Below are 21,307 nucleotides of genomic sequence, written 5' to 3' on the forward strand. Positions count from 1 at the left end.
AGGTTCTGGGTAGGCGATCAGTAACTATGGTTTATAAGGTAGATCTTCCTTTTCATGGTTCCAGTAAAACTTGAAGCCAAGCTAAGGACCCATTCTTCAGCTATCTGCCATTCTGGGATACTTCGAGAACATCCATAATGTTCTTCTAAAAATTTAGAATAAGATGGATCTCCAACTTCCTATAGCATCCTATGACTGCTTTTAGCAGGAGTCTGACAGTTGTGTGATCCGTCCCTGGCTTGATGTTCAGGTAGTGAAATATTCTCCGAATAGAAACCCAGCAAGCAGACTCAAATCTTGCCTACAACATATCTCCCAGCAGCAGACAAAAGAGAGAAGTTCAGTAAGATTTTTGTCAATGATTCTGTAGCCAGTTGGTGTGAGCAAAGACCCCCAAATACTATTAGACTCCTTACTGATGTGAACCAGATGGAAAATAAAACAAAAGAATTCACAACTCATGTTAGACTGAATTGAATGTCTTTAATTTCACACAATGAATAACATATGAATAGGATTAACTTTTTTTTTAATAGTTAAGTGCTCTATACTGTGCTAACCTGATCTGGTAGCGAAAAAGACTGAGCTTTCTTTTAGAAAAAAATGTTTAAAACCCAACATCTAAGACCATGGAGGAGCATGACAGTAAAGCATGCCAGATGTATCTACGCCTCAAATAACAGCAAGTCCATGTTCATTTTAAATGTACAAAAATGCTTTATGAATAAAAACTGTTACAAAAGAACATTTCAAACAATGTACAATTTTTCTTGCCTCTATATTCAATAAAATACAAATACATTTTTGTTCTAAAATATGTTTACATACAATCAAAGTAGAACATGCAAATTACACTTTAAAAAAGGCTTTTAAAAACCACTTATGAATACAAACTAAAAATTAGCCAGCACGACTTGTAAGACAATCTTGTGCCCCATTTTTTCTTTTGAAATATATATGTACATATTTAACACATCATGTGCATTTATTATTATTTAAGAAATAGATTTTTTTAAAAAAAAAAGGAAGAAAAAAGAAAGACACCATCGTAGGGTGGAGCTACCTTTCGAAGTTGACCAGTTGGCAGCTCTGTTCAATTTTCCCCCTTTTAGTGTTTATTGTACCTGGGCAAGTGGGCAATAGGTATCCAGGAAGTTTCTTCCTTGGTTGATATGTGCTTCTAAGACTGTTCCCCAAATGACTGTGTCCAATAGGGAAGGTAGACTCGCCAGTGGGGTGAACTCTCCAAGAAACAAGAGGCAGAGGAAGCCTTGTATTGTGGAAAGAAACTTTTTAAGAAACACCAAGAAAATGCTACGGTATATTACAGTTTGAGTTGCTAGGCACTGTGATGACATTATCTGTAAGCTCTGGCATTTGGACCATTGTGATACGATGGGGTAGTGTTAAGAAAAATGTCTATATTTATCTACTTTTACATAATGAGTAGGACTGAAAATCCTGAAACGTAACACTTAAATGGCTTTTGAGGCATTTCGGCTCCTGCTACCCCCTCTCTCTCCACGCTAAGGTTGGCATTTAAAGGCTTTGGAAATATATGTATAGACTTTAGACAGTTCCCAGGTAAATCTTCCTAGTGATAGAGAAAAAAAATTCTCCAAAAGCTCATTATCTGAATATTGTTGGGTAATAAGCTAGGAGTGGGATTTTCTACTTAAGTCCTAATACCAAATCCTTTATGATCTGCATGTAATACATCACCTTATTCTATAATTCTGTCACCACTTGCTTATCATATTTATAGACTCAGCACTGTGCAGAACGCAAATTCTGACTGCCACTGAGCGTGGCCTTCCGCTCCAGGCAGCGGCCAAGTTAACATGCTCCTCTTCTGCCAGCCCTTAGTCACTTTCCTTGGGCTGCCAGAGGCTGCTGAGTCCTGGTCCTGCCAAGTCACAAAGCATCCCTGCATGCTCTCCTTTCCTTTGACCTTTCTTTCTTGGGATATAGCCAGAGCTGGGCTATTTGAGGAAGTTAAACTTCAGCTCCTCTCATCTGAGATGAGGGATTGAAAAGCAAGTAGCCACCCAACCACTTAGTACAGTGGATTAATGATCCATCAGCACCTTCAAGGAGGCTGTCATAGCTAGGTTTCATTCTTTTCTCATCCCTAATCGGACTCCTGGTATTATAAGTGGGTCCGTATCTGCTTGCTAAAGAGAATACTATAGGAAAGGAAAAAAAAAACAAGGGGGGAAAAAGGAAATCAAGGGGTTTCTCATGTTTGCAAGCATATTAACTTGGGATTTTAAAATTGACTCCCATAGATAGCCAATTTTTTCTACAAAAAAATGTTTTGTCTCTACAATACATATATGGAATTTTGTGCATCCCCAGTGACCTCTCTGAAATACAAAAAATGCAGCCCCTGTAGGCAGTGTTGGAGAGTTTAAGACTTTGGCAATCTGGATCATGAGAGCTGGGTTCTCCTCCTGGCTCTGCAATCAATGAAATGGGAAACTACACTGGCCCCATGGAGAGCTTGGACAGGAAAGGAGGGGCCTAGGAAAGCTTAGAGCATAAGAAAATGGTGTACCAATGAGATGAGTCAGGTTAGTGAAAGGCAGAAGAGAAATGGGACACTGAGGGAGTCACTGGGGAGCAGGGAGAAGAAGGTATGAAGGTGATTGGATTTGCTTCCACCTCCAAGCCACTATTTAGCATGCCTCAGCTTTGGTCCTTCGCAGTTTTCCGAACTATTCCTAGGATCTATATGTGGAGGATTTGCATGTAACTCACATGCCAACCATGAACCTGGATTCACATATAAGTTGTAACTTTGTTGTATTTCTCGTGGAATAGCTTTCATTGGTTTGGAAATTTTAATGAATCCCAAAGTTATCTGGAATTGCTCACCTGATAGAGATTAATGCCAATTAAATTCTGGTCTTCCTTTAACAAGTTTAACAGGCACCAGTTTGTTCTCCACTGCAAGAGGATATAATCTGCTTACAGACTTGGTTGGGAGACAGTACAATACGGGAAGAGAGAAGGGCAAGGAAGAATGAAAGAAATCATTTTCAAATCCAACAGGAAGAGAAACCTCTTTATGGCTTAATTGGAATGAAAATGGTTGCTCTTTCATAGCAATGGTGGGGTGAGAGGGGCTAATTTAAACCTTCCTCTCTGGTGACTTTGAAACCACTCAGACATGGCTTGGGAATGACAGATTGAAAATGGCTGGTTTGATTTTGCTGTTCAACTTGTGTGAAATGCCAAAGGTCAATCCAGGTCACAAACTGAGTACCTAGGATAGTAGATTTAAAAATACAGTCCTTTAAACTTACATATTGCTAGGATTAAGTGCAACTGACCTAGTGGGTGGCAAATAACGGGAAGTCCATGGCTGCATGGTGACAGTTCAGAACAGGATGGCTCTGTATGTGATTTCAACTACCTGCTGGTGCCACAACAGAGCAGTGATGTTTGTGAGCATACTAATTTGGGGATTTTAAAAATCTACTCCCATCGATACCCCATCACTTATTCTCTTATGTTCCCAACAAAGATCCATCTCTCTCTAAGGAAAATAACATTGTGTTCTGAAGTGATAATACAATTTCCAGCTGTTCCCAACTTCCTGAAAAAGAAAGTTAATTTGGAGGTAAACCAGATCTTCTAATTCCCATTATAAAATTTCATTCTCTCTCTCAGTGTCTCTCTATCTACCCTGCCAGGTATTCGATGTCTTGGGGAAGGTGAGGGGAAGAGGGAGGGAGGAAATTGGAAATACTTATTTGAAATTTCCACATCTGACTTTTAAAAACATCTACGGCAATGGGATAACTTCCTATTCATTCTGACTCTTCTTAACATGTTTAACTTGGGCTGTGGAAATGGATAATAGAGATGGAATATCTGACCACGCTAAACCAATGGCTAGAGTACAACTTGGATGAGAAATGTACAGTTGAAATTGACCATTTAAAAGACGATTTGTCACACACAGTTTGCATCCATGCAGACTGATAGATTTATAATTACATTATGTACAAAAATGTTTTAGTGTATTAAGGCAACCACAATTTGGATACTTTGTCCAAGGTGGCAGGATACAATTGGAGTGGTGATACCCTTTGAACATTTTATTTTTATTTTTCTGATAAGAACACTTACTCCCATTCGCTTTTAAGAAATAATTAGCAAGAGATAATGGACTTGTTCTATTATGTTTTTGTTTCCTTTTCTCAACAACCTATGACAGCTCTGTATGAAAAAAAATTAGGTACCAAGGCATTGCTGGACACTTGTCTTTCTGGTGGGTCAGGGGTTTTAATTTTTGGTGGCTCATCAGCTATTAGATTTGTATTGGGGTATTAAAACCATTTTTTTTCTGCCTATTCCCACTGATATGTTTTAAGTATAAAAATAACCTGGTTGACATCTTGGTCAACATATCCTTGGCTGCTCTGAGTCACTAATTAAAAAGGCTCTATCAATACTGAGTATCTTCTTCACAATGATTGGGATTCAAAGCCAAGTTCCTTGGGACAAGGTGCCAAGGGCAAGCTTTACAACACAGGTGACAATTACCTTAGATAGATGTGTACCAAGAATAGAAGGCAGCTAGTTTAGGTACATGGAAGTACAATGGACAAAGGAAAAGCAGGAACAGACGATGCTAAAAACCAGTGTGTGAGAGACAGAGGAGGCATACAGAAGAACGTGAATGCAGGTCTAAGGTCGCCTATCACTAGATTCCACCTTCCGATCTCTCGCTTCCATCTGAGAAACTGTATTGTTGTTAACGGAAAGATTTCAGGTCACCTGCAGATGATACTGGTGTCCCAAAGCCTAGCAGAGCTTGCAAACCCAAAGAAATAAAACCAATTAAGTGAAGTGGGTTACAACAAAGCCAGTTGACAAATGTGCAGCTTTTCTCCCCTTGGAATGTTTCCTAATTGAGGGTGTTTCCCTTTGATTTTTCCTGGCCGGCAAATGAAATCGGAATCAAGGGCGCACCTTGGAGGTGGAGGTCAGGTGGCCTTCAAAGAGCACCAGCTTCCTCCTCCCGGATGGGTCTTCTCGCCTGAAAAGGACTCAGCCACACTGAAGGGCCGCTGGACTGGGAACTGCCTTACAGCACAGACGAGCTTCTTCGGAAGGTGTCCCCCTGCCTTGCTATCCCAGGAGCTCTGGATGGCTCAACCCCATCATCTGGCCTGATTCTGCCCGCCCGCTTCTGGAGAGAAGGGCATTGCTGTCCCTGCAGTGGGGGATCCCGCCCCCGCCCCGCCCCTCCCACTGCACTTGCAATTCGTCAGTTCCCCAGCTGCAGGTTCGGGGGCCCACAGCCCTAGGGAAGGACATCGCTCTCGCTCCCTCGGGATTTCCTCTGCCTTTTGGCCTTGACCTCCTCTTCCTGGGGAAGGGTCTGCTGCGGTGGCGGCTGCGGCACGGGTGGCTGCGGCTTGTGTTTCCTCTTCCCGCCTCTGGGGGTCTTGGGCAGCGGCGGGGGCGGGGGCGGGGGCGGCGGCGGCGGTGGCAGTGGCGGAGGTGGCGGCGGTGGCAGGGGCGGTGCCTCGCGGGCCATGTGGATGACCGCCTCGATGGTGGCCATGATGGTGTCTTGGCTGGCGGCCGGCTCCAGCACGAGCGGGCTCAGGCTGGGCTTCTGACCCCTTTTGCTGGGCAGGTCGATGCATTTTTCCAGCACCGGCATCTGGTCCCTGGAGTCCTCATCAAACTGATTGGGCTGCTTCCGGGGACGCCCTCGCCTCTTCTTGACGAAGTTGTTGCCTGTCTTTGATTGTCTCTGCAGCCGCTTGGCCTTCAGGATCTTGTTCACGTGGTCCAGATTCTTCTTGGTGGACAGAATCTTGGTGTAGTTGCACATCTTCCGCACCTCGCACTGGATGGCTTCGATCTCCCGTCGCTTGAATCGCTTCTTCAGGGAGGAGCTCGCTGCAGGGGGGATGGAGGGTGGGAAAGAGAAAAGAAATTGAGCTCGGGTACACCCAGTCTTTGCGGGACAACTAGACAGGGACAACTAGACAACTGGTGTTTTATTTAGTTACAAGAATTATGGAGCATCCATGCTCTGGATAATATTTCATATTTTTCTTTATTTATTAAAGCTGAAAATAAGAAGAAACATTGGCTGTATGCTTGCACGTATACATAGCCTTTCTATTTTATTTCAGTCTTCCTTATTTTGTGAAATACTGTTGTTCCCATTTTGGAGATGGGGAAACAGGCTCAGGCTATTGAGCTGACCTGCCCTGAGCTTTGGCACCTATGGCAGAATCCCGGGGAAGATTATTTCCTGGAATACTCTAACTAGGATAGCATCAACACTCCCTTGGTCCCTTCCCAATATTCTGGACATGTCGAATTGCCTGATGATGTCCAATTAACCAAGCCTTTCTTAACCAGTTCACCCCCTGTGAACCTCAAGGGAAACATCAGCCAGGTGTTTTTGAATCATTTACACTCCTCCTACCGAACTGTTGTCTGCAAAGAGTTCTTTTCATGTGCTGGTGGCCAGATGCGTCTTTATTTTATAAGCCTAACTTCTCAGGAAGTCCTGTAGTGCTGCCACTAAATGGCCTTCAGAACTGCTTCGTTTTGAAGTTTAGACACCATAAAGTGTGAATGGCTTCAAGACGTAGGCGGCCTTTTGCCCTTTAGATCATCCTTTGTCCTGTGGTGCTCATGAGCAGGCACATGTGTACCCATCTGTGTGTGAGGACACACACACACACACACACACACACACACACACACACACTGCCTCTCATACTGGCCACTCCCTCTGACTGTCTGTGAACTTATGAATGTGCCCACGCTAAATTCTATGCTAAATATCCATCTTTACCCTAAATATCCAGTCTCAAAGAAGCCCACTTAAAAGACCCAGGTGTAGAGGGGAACATATTTAATTTTAGCATCTTGGTTTGTTGTGTTGTACCCTCACTTTTTTTTTCTTTCATTTATTTAGTAGAGAAACAATAAATCTCTTAAGGGAGAAAAGGAGAAAAATGCTTAAAACATGGATGCCATGCCACTTATTCTTGTGTACTCCCACTTCTTTCTTTTCCTTGTTGCCCCATTTCTCCCTCATGCTGTGGCCATCACACATCTCCAGGAGGGTTTTATTTGAAGTTATTTATGCCACTAGCTTCATGGAGTGGGAAGCGCCGAGTTCCATAGGCCAGGTCAAAATGCTACTGTTTTTGGCCAAAGGTCAGCAAGACTGACTGAGCAATGAATAACTACTGAGAAATCTCTAAAACAAGTTACAAAGATCAGTAGAGAACAAAGCCAGAGCCAGCTTCTGACTATAAAAATAAAACTTTTGTAGTTAGTCTTGCAAGAAGAAAAGGTTGCTCAATTATGAGTTCTCAGAGGCAGGGACAGATTCTTGTCTGGCTTTATGTCTCTTACAGGGCCTAGCATGGTGCCTTGTACATGGACAGGATTTGAAATTTGTTTCTGTGCTAAAAAATCAGAATCATCATTGCTACTTTATTGTCACATCCTGTAAAACAGTTTTAGTTTGGATTTTAAAAGCAACTATTGCAAATACAGTGATGCTAAGAGTTAGCAGCCCTCTGTGTTAGAGAAAGTGCTGTGCCTCGTCCACATAGTAAATGAAAACTAATCAGAAATAATCCACAAAATTTCTGGCATTATTTCAAATGCAGGATCCATTTGTAGTTTTCCCTCTCTTTAGTTTATATCATCTGCCAAGGAAGAAAATGCTATGCGATATATAATACAGAGTGCTAAGTAGAAAGTAAATAATTCTGCTGACATATAATAGAGCATCCAAGTATATAATAAATCAATTCACTGGCACTGAGTGAAGTTTGATTGAAACACTCATGAGCTGGAGGTCATTTGGGAGCAAATATAACCAGTGAATTATCCCTCTAAGCACTTTCTTTTTAAGTGACAAGCCAAATAAATAAATAAATAAATAACCCAGAAACTAAAAATTAAAAAGCAAACAAAAAACCAATATATAATCTCATATTCAAAATTTTTTTGTTTACTGCATAACTTTTAGTTAAGTCTTTGCATTACAAAATGGTTATGAGCCAGGTGCAGTAGTGCACACCTGTAATCATAGTGGCTTGCTTATAATCCCAAAGGTTCAGGCTGAGCTAGGAGGATCTCAAGTTCAGAGCCAGCCTAAGCAACTTGGTGAGACCCTAAGCAACTCAGTGAGACCCTGTCTCTAAATAAAATACATAAAAGGGCTAAGGATGTGGCTCAGTGGTTAAGCAACCCTGGATTCAAGCCCTTGTACCAAAAAAATGATTATGAAAAAAATTCTCATAGCCTAAACCCACCAAAGAGGACTGGAAATGACATGACCAGCTTCTTTGCATCTACCATTCACAATTAATGGATGCTATTGTTTTGTCCTATCAGCTTTTTTTCTTTAAAGAATTATAGATTGAGCTAAGTCATTTCTGCCCTCTCTATTCTATTCCCTTCCCTTTACATGGTTGTATTTTTACTTTTGTTGAATATATGTGGATCCAAACTGATAAAAGTTAAGTCTGTACACTATCCAACATTGGGAATGATGTAAAAAACTGGGAATTCTTGCAGATTGCTGGTGGGAGTGTAAATTGGGTAAAATCACTTTGGACAGTGATGAAGCAAGATTTAGAGTTAAAAATGTCTAGTTCAAAGCCCCAGCAAATCCACATCAAGACTGCCTCCTCCTTTACTCATCTGTAACAGTAGGCAAAAGGCATAAAAGCACATCCCTTGAAGATCAGTGTATGTTACAGAAGAAAAAAATAAATGTTAACTAAAAGGTAATGAATAAATTGTGATACTTTTAAACAAAGGAATTTTATACATATCTTAAAATAAAAGACTACATATAAATATGGCAACATAAATAAATTTAAAGAGTTGAGTAAAAAAGCAAATTGCAAAATATTTGTAAGTATATCAGTGTTGTGAATTTAAAAACAAACAAATCATTTGAATTCTTATTTCATCTTCAATATTCAATTATGGAGGTTTAGAGTGACCACTGTGAGAAAGATTGGCTGGGAAGCAAGCCTTGATAAAGGAGATTTTAATATCTGCTTTCCTTCAAAGTTACCTCATAGAACTTAACTTATCCTCTAGAACATTCTAGAACATTCCAGAATTTTCTGGAATAGTGGAAATATTCTTTATTCACACTGTTATCTACAGTAGCCACTAGCCCCATGTGCCTACTGAGCACTTAAAATGTGGTGTGACCAGATAATCTGAACTTTTAATTTTAATAGCTCTGTGTGACTAGTGACTACTGTACTGGAAAGCCCAGCTCTAGACCAAGTTACTTCAAAATATAGAGGACACACAGGGATTTAGTCAATAAAATGCAGATTGTGGGAAATGAGGCAAACAACCTGGTGTTTTCAAGAAATAAATTTCAGGGTGAGTGGAGGGAGAAACTATAAATTAAAAACAGAATACAGAGATAAGATAAGATGACCTTACTTGGATGCCAATTCAAACAAAAAAAGATCATGAAACAACTCCAAATTTACACTGCCTGGATATTTCATGGTGTAATACTTGTTAATTTTTTTAATGGTGGTCATTGCATTGTGATCATCTCTGTTTCTTTGGCAACTATATTTTATAATGTATACTAAAATATTTATAGGTGAAGTCACAATAGCATCTGAAATTGGCTTCAAAACAAGAAAAAGGAGGTAGATGGGCATATTGATGAAACATGATTGATCATGAGTAGATATTGTTGAAGCTGAGCAATGGGTATATGAGGTTTGTTAATGCTATTCTGCCTACTTTTGTATATGCATGACATTTTTTTCCCATAATACAAGCCTAAAATTATGAATAAGTGGAAGAAAAAGAGATGTTCTTGAAATCTAAGACTGGTAGGAGCTCTGTTTTTCACCCTCTTGGGGTTCTAGCTCACTTAGGTAATTCCAGGAGGTTAAGAGATGTGATGTGTTCAATAAGGGGCATATGTCTGCTACTTCCCTAGAAAATTCTTGCTGGTTGCTGCCTTCCTGGTTTAAAGGTACAGGAGAAACAATTCGTTCTCTGTGTTTTATGCTTTGACCAACTGCATCAGCATACATCTCATCACCATCAAGAGCATCAGGTGTTACAGCTTAGAATCCCTCTTTCTTTAGTACATAATGATCTCTGGGATTTTTCACATCTACTAGGCATCTGAATTTTATTTTCTCTTTATGCTTATTACCAAAACTTTCAGTTCAGATTAGTTATCCCTGTGTGTGAACAACAGCAGAGTGCAGTGTAGTAGAAATGACTTTGCACAGGGGGACCTGGAAATCACAGTGAACTAGGATGAACCCTTTATCCCCTCTGGGTCTCTCTTCATCTGTTATATTGAATGAGTGGACTATAGGCTCCATGTTCCCTTCTGGATGTAGCTCCACATTTCCTTCTGGATGTAGAGATTGCTATAATCCTCTCCTATATTCAGTATCATTTGCCTTCTTGCAATGGTGGTGGGGTGGTGCTTTCTAAAACATTTATTTCATGCAATAATTTTGAAATCCTAGTGTCGGGGGAGGAGGACTTTGGACTTGGCAGGGCTGGATGTTCACAAATCTTTCTCCTTATTGCTTATGATTTCACTGTCTCTCTAAATGTTTACAGATTTTTCTCTCTTCAAATTGTTTCATTATTGGACAGTAATTTCTGGGCTCTTGCTGCAAGATTGATTCCATATTTTGCTCTCTTTCCTATAACTGTCCTATATCTTGCCTTTTTTTGTGAGTTTTAAAGAATAATTATGAGTGGCCCAGGCAAAATGCAAGTTCATTTCTTCATAACTCTGTAATACAAATGGTTTTTTAGAACCCCCAAATGACTATGCAAATGGCTGAGCCGGTTTGTTCTAGATATAGACTTCCTTTTTACTCCCATTATCAGGACTGGTCCATCAGCATTCTGTTAACTGGTCACATAATTGAAGAATGAGGTTGCAGGTACTTTTTGGACACAGACTTATAGTATAGGCATTGTGAACAAAGTCAAAGGCTGACAAGGCTTAGTTACATAGATGGTTCACAAGAAATGGGTGTTAATGTTGGTAGCCTGTACTTTGCACATGTGCAAGACACATCCTAATTTTATAAGAAAGATCTGGGTAGGTCTTGGGTGGGGGAAGTAGATTTCTTTCTAGATTCCTTAGAGGCTTCCTTGCTGTTTGAATATTCCTATGGGGAGGTGGGGAGATGTTGGGGAAGGTCAGACTACCTGGAGTTGAACTGCCTTTCAGGGTGGTCAGGCTGGAACACCATCAGCCTCAATCTAGACCTAGAGCTGCAGTGCAAATTGCTTTGTGTGCAGATGCATGTTAGAAGGTTCTTTGCAGGCAAACACTGCATTTTTTCTCTGTACTTTCAGAGTTCCCAGCAGAGGCCCATTCACATAGAGATACGTGATCTGGTACAACCTACCAAGCTTGAGGGAATTCAATTGTCTTCTTGTTCTCCAATGTAAATTGTGCCTTTTTTTTTTTCTTTCTTTCCTTTTTTTTTTTTTTTTTTTTGGTACTTTGAAGTTGAATTTGACTAAGTAATGGTCTTTATTCTTCTAATGCTGCTTTTTAGGAGGCAAATTGGCTTGCCATGTAAGTTTTCTCCCTCCATCCCATGAATTTAAATTATTCTTCTAAGGTCCTACTCAGAGGGCCCCTGCAAGGTACAGGACATCAGAGTGGCTGCTGGTTATCAACACAAGTGCTAGTTCTGCTCTCCATATTTAAAGCATTGATTTAGAATTAAGAGTTAGCAGATGTAGGGGATTTGTCAGGATAGGGCAGTGTTTCCATTCTGTTTCTTAAAGTCATCCTGAAGTTTGAAAATGTGACCAGCTTGTTTAAAGCACAAGGGACTGCTGGACTGTTCAACCAGCTCCCTCTGAGGGATGTGCTATGGGAGAGCATCCTCCCTCAGCTGCAATGGCTTGAGGACCTTGGCCATTATTCTGCTCCTACTTCACATTTTTCCCAGGACAAGGCATGGGATGAAGGTGGCAGTTTGGATGATGGAGAGGAGAAGCAGTAGGATGTGTAGGTGTGAGCATGTTCATGATATGAATTCCGAAGTAGGAAAGGACACCCAGTAGGAAGTGCCCTCGGGAGCCTCCCCAGTTCTGCTGGGAGGCATTAGTGGGGTTAGGAATTGAGAAATTTGCCATGTGCTCTGCCACCTGTGCTATTTAGCCCTCTGCTCAGTTCCTCTCTGCCTCAGAGCCTCCCAAGTGGGGTACACATTCCCCCAAGAGGAAGCCAGTTTATTCAGTCAGCTGACTGAAGGAAGAACACATTAGTAATTTATATTTGTTTATAGTTTATCAAAAAATAAAAACTAAATGAAGTATTCTAATGCTTTACAAATTTTTTTTGTAGTTATAGGTGGTTAGAATGCTTTTATTTTAGTTGTTTATTTTTATGTGATGCTAAAGAGCCAACTCAGTGCCTCACACATGCTAGGCAAGTGCTCTACCAGTGAGCTTCAGCCTCAGCCCTCTAATGCCTTATATATGGAACAACAATGATGTCTTTATTTGGCCAGCACATCAGATGATGGGTCACCTGTCACTTACGCAAGAGGCTTCCGAGAGAAGGTAGAGAGGCTACATGAATTCCAGGGGTTTGTGGGGCATCTCATCAGTTTGTTACTTTCTGAGCATTTTCAATGTCCTGTATTCTAAATGCTATAGCAGGTAAGCCAACATGATTAATTTTAGAAAAATTACATATATATATATATATATATACACACACACACACATACATTTATAGTTAGATAGAGAGATACACAGGGGTACTAGGGATTGAACCCAGGGCCTTGAGCATATTAGGAAAGCACTCTTATCACTGAGCTATATCATTAACTCTGAAAACAAGACTTTTAAATTAAAAAGATGTTCTAAATGTTCTCACCTTTTCGTGCTGTTTATGGGCTGTCAGTAATGTTATCTATCAGTTATTAAAACACAAACAAAAATACTTAATGCCCTTTTAGGGTAAGTGGGCCAGAAAAAAACCTCATACTATGGTAAAGAGCATTTCTGGTAATTGGGAATTTTTCCATTGTTTGGCGATTTTGTTGCTGAAACAGATATATTACAACTTACAAAATCCCTTAAATGTGCAAATTTAAAGATCTTATAAATAGAGCTAACTTCCAAATGAAGACTTTCAGAGATTAGGACTCATTAAAAAAATGCAGTGCCGTCTGATTTGCAAGACCATCTAATTGTTAATAAGGAAGACGGTTAGCCAAGCTTCTACAAGAACCTTGCTTAACTGAGGGATGAGATTAAAAAAAATAATAGTGTTATGATTTCAACACAGTTACACTTTTTTTTTATATCCATGTAAAATACCTTTTGGACTTACAATATATACTAACAAATACTGAAACAAACTGAATTCAGTATCAGACCTACCAATTACTGTATAAAAAGTATTTAAAAAGAACCCCCAAAATTAAATGCACCAACTCAATTTCTTGGCCCTCCTTAAAACATTATTAAATTATTACAATTATTATAAAATTTTGTTGGTAGCAAAATATTTATGTTCTATTATTAACAGTAAATGAAGTGAAATTAAAATTATTTTAAGAATATATTTTATTTCAGGTTTATCTCATTCTTTTCAAGTTTAAGTTTTACAAAAAGGAAGTAGCTATAAGTTAATCATACAGTTACTTTGAAAATTCTTTTCTCTGTGTGTTTGGGTTAATTAGTTTCCTATTATAAAATGTTGGGTATTCTCATATATTTTATTTATTTAACTAAAAAGGAAGTTTTAGAAGCACTGGTTACATGTCCAAAATTATTCAAGAAAATTATTCGGTAAAAATGAATAGGTTTACTTTTTTAATTAAATAAATAAAATATATGAGAATACCCAACATTTTATAATAAGAAACCAATTAACTCAATTCACAATAGCTAGACCATGGAACCAACTAAGGTGTCCCTCAATAGATGAATGGATAAAGAACATGTGGTATATAAAATCAACGGAATATTACTCAGCTTTAAAGAAGAGTGAAATTATGGCATTTGCCAGTAAATGGTTGGAGTTGGAGAATATCATGCTAAGCGAAATAAGCTAAAATCCCACAAAACCAAAGGATGAATGTTTTCTCTAATATGTGGATGCTAATTCACAATAAGGCAGGGGGCACTAGGAAAGAATAGCGTTACCTTAGATTAGGTAGAGGGAAGTGATGGGAGGGGAGGGGAGGGTATGTGGGGATAGGAAAGATAGTAGAATGAAACAGACTTTATTACTGTTGTATATATGTGACTGCATGACCAATATGATTCTGCAACATGTATACCCAGAAAAATGAGAAATTATATCCCATCTATGTATGATATATCAAAGTACATAAATGCATTCTACTGTCATGTATAACTAATTAAAGCAAATAAAAAATTAAATCCCCCCCCCAAGGTGAATAGGAATAAAAAATAAAGTTTAAGTTTTAAAAACGATTGCATACATTCTAAGTATATATATTTAAATGGAGTGACTATTCAAAATTATGTTACTGATCTCATTACAGGATCAAAAAATTTAGAGACCACTGCCTTAAAAATTTCCTTTCTTTTCTTTAACTTCCTGAAGAATTCATTCATTAGACTTAGCATTTGATCCCAGAGGATTTCAGCTGTCTATGTGCTCTTGACTAAGGAGAGTTAATGCTTCTTAAAGACAGACAGACAGACATGTGTTGTTCTGTCCGGAAGCTCCTGGCACATGGTAGATGCCTGATTAATATTTCCTGTAGATTGTTCAGATTTTGAACTCCTAAAGAACAAGCCTGGGTACCATGAATCCTGACATTCCCTAGAGCATTATGAATTGAATTGCAGGTGGTTCTGTGGCCCTCACAAGAGTGGCCTACCCTCGAATGCTTCTACAGTGAGATTGATGCTGATATTCTTCATGTAGTTAGGGAAGTCTCTAGTCCTACTCCCTGTTTTTTTCAAAGTCCTGGACTTCTCATGAGCCTGGGGTTGGACAAGTCATCTGTGGCTTTGGACAAGTAAAAACAGCAGTGATTCATTCACTTGGGAGAGAGTCTGAGCCGAGTAAGGAATATTACTAGGTTGCTCAAGGGACCACTATCAAAAGCAAATGGATTTTGGCAGGCCCAGAGATCAGAGAACAATCAAAACAGGAGATCACAGCTCCCTAAAAGCTGCATGGTGCTTATTCACCAGTGCACTGTTCATGTTGGGATCACCCGGGAAGGGACAACTGAAGAGTCTTTTAAGTGTGGGAGCTTCTCTGGGGGTGATCTATTAAACTTTAGTTAGGGAGTTAATTGAAAGGAGTGGCACTGGTAAACTGAGGAAGATGAAGGCCATTTAGCCCTACTCTGTTCCAGTGGATCTCAGCCTTTGTTTGTTGCAATATGGATCAAGCCCCAGCACACTGAGTAGACAACATGGGGATGGGGGGTGCTGGATAGAAATGGAGTGAATGCCAACATGCTTAAGATACATCTGCTAAGTCTCACAGCATGCCAGTTGGCCACACAGTGGGGGTGGGCGCACCCTCTCAAAGGGCTCTTTATATTTCTTTTTTTCTGTCCTCTCAAATCTGGTGTCATCCTTATATAATCTTCTACTACATATGCCTGTTTTTACCTGATGGAGAAGGATCATTTTTCTTTTAAATTTCATGGGGAAAAACATTGCAGGGAAGAACAAAGAAACATACCAACATGAACTCAGAACAATTTCTACATTTTAAATATATAGGCTCAGATGAAATCAATCTTTGTTGCTCATGCTACAACTTAAAGAATTACATGAAACAGTAGACATCCATGCTCTGTTTTTCTTCTTGTTCTTAATAACTGCTTTTGCTTATGTGATATTCAGGCTTGTTGTTGGGAACATGAGAGAAAACATGTCGACTAGGACATTAGAAGAACGAGTTTCTAGTTTGAACTTGTTATAATTCTCCAGACAAACCTCTTAATTTCGTGGAAGGAGCCTTACTTCTGAATAAATATGATGTGTAAAAACTCATATACTTCCAAGACTTCTCTGTTCTCGGTACAACATCCTCAAATCCTTCATCTATGTTTCCTTCACCTATGTGAATTCTAGATGATCACCATCCTCTAGAGGTTTTATCATCTGTCAAAGCTCATGTAAAATTTTGGTGCTCAGAATTGAACTCATTTACCAAGCATGAAGTGTTTAGTACAGAAAAACTAGGTTAATTAATTTCAGTGAGCAAAAGGCAGAGCATTTATATTAATAAAGTCCACATTTAAAAATACCTTAAGTTTTTTTTAATAACATCATACTATTGGCTCATATAAGGTGGAGATTCAATTAGTTCCCTTAATGCTTGCATATAAACTGTGACCAAACCTGGCCATTGCTACACAGAATTGGTTTTTCAGCTTAAATGCAAGCCTCCATTGAAATCTGCAAAGTTTAATTTTATTGATCTTAGTCCAGTGCTCTGGTCTGTTGCAAAAGTTTTAAATTTAAATTTTATTTTCTCAGGTTGTTAGGGATGTTTTTCAAAGGGTTTCAATACTCTTAAAGTTAATGACTGTCCCTTCCAACTCCTCTAAGCTGATTCAAGAGACTCAAAATTAGGCCATGTTTTTCCTTTTTATTGAAGACTCTTAAGAAAAATGGCAATTTAAACAATAAGGTATTCTTGTACTTTTCATAAAAACAATTATACCCATTGCTTTTGACTTTCCCATATTGTTATATTTGTCTGCTTAGTGGATGATGGATGTACCCCAGAAACAATAACTTTGCATTGCCTACAGGTGTGTGCCCAATTCTATTATTTCTGTCAGTGATAGAGAGGATATTACATCTCATGTCAGAAAGGGAGAAAAGTCTTGCATTTTTCTTTTATCCAGAGGCAACACTCCTGCCCTAGTAAGAAAAATAATAATAAAAAAGGACACAAAACAAAATAATACTCATTGTGGTTCTGGTTCTTCCAAATTCTTTCTGGGATTCAGTTTATAATTCAGTCTTACAGCTTTTGATTAATACCTTACATCCAGAGACATCCTGCCCATTCTTCAAAACTTCACTTAAGTCCTCTTCCTAAGAGCTATTCATGCCCCCCCTCCCCATTTCCACGCTCATCTTTCTGCTCGCTCTACATTGCTGGTATCGCTCTAATTGCATTGCACTTAGTCTATCCTGTATGAAAATGATGGGATGAATCTATATTTATCTCTCTCCTTGAATTGTGTTTTCCTAAGGGGCCAGGACCATGTCTTAGCCATTCTCGGAACAAATATTGATGAAGCCCCTCATTGTCCCAGGCCCTGTGTGAGGCAGGGAATTCTGTGACTGTCTCCCCATGAACAGAACAGAGCTGATTCCTTGTCCTGAAATCAATCTGTGTGACTTGACCTAAACCAGCACTTACCAGAGTCAGTGTGGGACATGAAAGGGTTTTTTGAAAAAGATCCAAATCATGGTAAATTAAATTAGGTCCTCACATATTTCAGCTGTTTCCTGCTTTCCTTGGAGCACCATTAACTATTTGGACTCTCTAAGGCCTGACCAAAAATACTGTGAAATATAGATGGGTAGCCGAACTCCTCCATGGGACAAATGGAATTTCAGTGACAAGAACACAGACAAAAATGGGCATGACATACATCTATAATCCTAGTGACTTGAGAGAGGCTGAGGCAGTAAGATTGCAAGTTCAAGGCCAGACTGCCTCAATAAATAAATACATACATACAAACATACATACATACATAAATACATAAATAAATAGAACTGTGGATGTAGTGCAATGGTAAGGCACCATTGAGAAAAAAAAAAGACAGAAACAAGTTTGGAACCTATTATGACCTACTAAAAAAATCAGCAGGAACATTTTGAAACCACAGATTGATTGAAACTATGGGTCCCTAGAAAGGAACACGTAAACATATGTTAGTTATCTAACCCCCAAAACTCTCTCACATACACACACACTCACAAAAAAGTGTGTATTTGTGTGTATATATATTTGTTTACATATATAACCACAACCAGATAGATAAATAGATATGGATGTAAAAAAAAATAATGTGCCTTTTTATAAAAAAAATAGACTTTATGTTTTAGAGCTGTTTTAGGTTCTGAGAAAAACTGGGCAGAAGGTACAGAGATTTCCTGTGCAGTCCCTTGCCCCCAAACATCCATAGCCTGTACCATGAATGGTTTTTCACTGCTAAACCTTTGGATCTGAATTATAATGGTTTTATTGTGGTAAGGGGTCATATGCTGTCTTGGCAAATATATTTATGTTCATGTTCAGAGCACTATACCAGTAGCTTTTGGAAAAAAAATTATTGCTTTAACTTTTTCCTTTTTTATTTTTCCCCCCAATATAAGCTTGGGCAGACTCAATGCAGCAAATACTTTTCCCTCAATTTAAGATTTGACAATTTGAAAGGAAAAAGCTCATTCATCATGTTTCCCTTTTAGAGACTATAAATTATTGGCTCCTATACCATGTGGCTCAGATTCTAGGAAAAGTTAGTGTAAACAAACCCAAGTTACGATGCGTGGAGTAAGAGAGTGAGTCATAAACAAAACACAGACATATGCTCTCATATAAATAAGGGCCTGGATCATCAGCTTCCAAAGTCTGCTTCCCATTAATTACACAACAAAATGAACTTTCCATATGTAAAGCCCAAATCACTTCACTCTGGCAACTTGCATGAGACAAAGACCAGGATTGTGGGCATTTAGGCACAAACAAAACTGGATTTCATAATAAGGAAAGTCCTCTCAAAACATCTTCAGGCACCGGAGGACTCGAAGATCCTTTGAAAGGGTACTTCTGAGCCACAAAACTATACCCAACCCCCAACCCCAACCCCATCACCACCAGGGAGGCTGATCTGGATCCCCTGCTGGACGGATGGGGAATAGCAGGCAGGCTTTCTCTCTTTTGTTCTGAGTTCTGTCCTCTTTCTGGGATCCAGACCCACAGAGTATTCCCACATTTTGCTGAGAGCATCACACAGTTTAAGTTCAGTACTTTCTCTCTGTCTTTTAAACTCTATGTTGCTATTAGACATTCTTGTTTCCTGATTGTCACAGGAAAGACATCTGATACCTCTTAGTTGAAAGAGGCATCATGAAAACATAATTCCTGGACAAGACGAATTCTTCAATCACTGAGAAACTCTAAGAGAGGTAGGAAGCCTCTGACCTGTTTCCTTGCATCTCCTTTCCAAAGTAGACTTCATAAAACAGAAGAAGAGACTTAGTTCAAAGGATACTAAAAGAAGAGGTAAACTCTAGGCATCTTGGGTGGGGGAGAAGGGAGAAAAATGGCTTTTTCTCTTTGCTAGTGGAGATGGGTGGTTTTCATTCAATTACTCAATGATTATTTCCGTTACATTCATGCTTTGTACCATTTCTTAGACCAGATAAGGTGAATGGGATGCATCCTACATGCCCTCAAATGAAACTAAAGAAAAAGAGAAGGAACTATCATTTTTGGAGGACTTACAATGCAGGCTGCAGTGTTTCACATGTGATAACAACCACTCTAGGACCTCTGCATCCCTGTTGTACCCAGATGATCACAGAGACCCCAGAGGTTCAGTCATTTCCCCAAGGGCACATACCTTTGAAGTCACCAACTCCACAATTCAAGCAAGGGCTACCCTGTTTCAAAGCTAGTTGCATATTTTATAGGAAAGAGGCTGAAGAAAGGGAGCTAGATACAGAGTGAGCATACCAGGGGTACCCTTGTTTCTCTACTGACAGCACCAAAGAGCCAAAGCTCTCTCAATTTCACAATCTCAAAGGACTTTCCCAACCCCCCAAATTCTATAACTGAATAACAGGAAGCATTACTACAAATCACACATGCTATTCCTACTAGACTAAGTAAGTGCTCCGACTCATTGTTTTGATCCAGGTCAAATGCCTTTGGTGACTCCCTGTAGGGAGCATAGTCAATATAGCTAGCTCATGATGAATATGCAATTACTCCCAAATCTGAAGAACATCCCAAATCGAAAACATTTCTGGGTTCAAGCATTTTAAATAGGGGAGGGTCAATCAGCCTACTGAGGGAAGTGGGTCAGGATGATAATCTAGTCCACTGTGGTGATGGAGGAAGGACGCGAGAAAGCTAAGAGAGTACATCCCCTCTGATGGGAAAATGTTATTTCACTCCAGCCATTTGTTGTCAGATAAGATTCTGAGTTCAAAAATGCCAAAATCTCTGTGTTTCAAAAAGCCAGAAATCTTGATTATTATGTAAATCTTGTGATATTTACAGCTGCTAATTAATTTTTAAAATTATAATTCTCTGCAGGACAATCAAAATACCACTGTAGACCGATATTGGCTCATGGCCATCATTTTGCTCTATCACTACCCATCAGGGATGGCCACCAGGCTTTAGTCTAGAATTTCAGACTTTGTGTCTGAACCCAAATTTCTCTTCAGCTTCATTTGCCATAATTTCCCCACAGATAGGACTAAAAACCCATACAAAACAGGTGAAAACTAAGCTATGTCAGAAATGTGGTAGACCGGTCCTTCGGGCTTCTGTCTTCTAGTTCAGCCCATTCTTAGCCGTCCATCTTCACTTCTTTCTTCCCAGGACATCTTGCTGTCTCAGAACTCCCCTAAATGGCTGAATGGTAGCTGTCAGTATGTCAGCTTGTTACTCAATATATTCATTTAAAAATATGACTTGGTCATCTCATGTCCTGGAGCCAGGTGTTTTCAAGGGAGTGAGAGCATCCCCAGAGGAAGAGCTGATCTTATACCTACATATGTCACTCGGGATTGAGTGCAGCAGGACAGGTGCTTTAAAAATTGACAATCGATAACAAAAATATTTGGAAACAAATATTTAACGGTTTGCATACTTAACCATCTTGGAGTAAGATGAGCTAAATGTGGTAACTAAAATCCCTAAGAATAGGCAGCTTGGCCTATGTCCTGTGATAAGGATATATGGACAGGGAGTGAGGACATAGAGGATGCTATGATCTGACTCATAATATGACAAAATTATGACTTCACATGATTAAATCATGACATGCCGTGACTTAATATTTGACATGAGCAGGGCCCTTACGTTTTGAGTCTGCTTAAAAGGCAGACTTTATTCTCCCCCTTTCACTGATGAGGAAAGAGGGACTGAGAAAGTCTCCTTAAGACTCAGGGGCTTATTTAGGAAATACTGGGCATCAGAACTCCATGATGACCCTGATCCTGAGTTCCAAACCCGTTTCTACTCTCCCATGCTGTGGTGGCT

The 21,307-nt window shown here is 39.5% G+C and overlaps 1 protein-coding gene across 3 annotated transcripts in view; it reads right to left on the reverse strand.

Moving 5' to 3' along the window:
* Positions 1-477: 477 nt before the first annotated feature.
* Setbp1 (SET binding protein 1) overlaps positions 478-21,307 on the reverse strand; it is a 355,108-nt gene continuing 334,278 nt past the window's right edge. For all 3 annotated transcript variants that reach the window (XM_026398605.2, XM_026398606.2, XM_077792168.1), the window contains exon 6: positions 478-5,925. In XM_026398605.2, the coding sequence (XP_026254390.1) occupies positions 5,318-5,925 (608 nt within the window). In that variant the 3' untranslated portion in view covers positions 478-5,317. The remainder of the gene's footprint in view (positions 5,926-21,307) is intronic.

The sequence above is a fragment of the Urocitellus parryii genome, chromosome 13 (assembly GCF_045843805.1).
Source record: "Urocitellus parryii isolate mUroPar1 chromosome 13, mUroPar1.hap1, whole genome shotgun sequence".
NCBI lineage: Eukaryota > Metazoa > Chordata > Mammalia > Rodentia > Sciuridae > Urocitellus > Urocitellus parryii.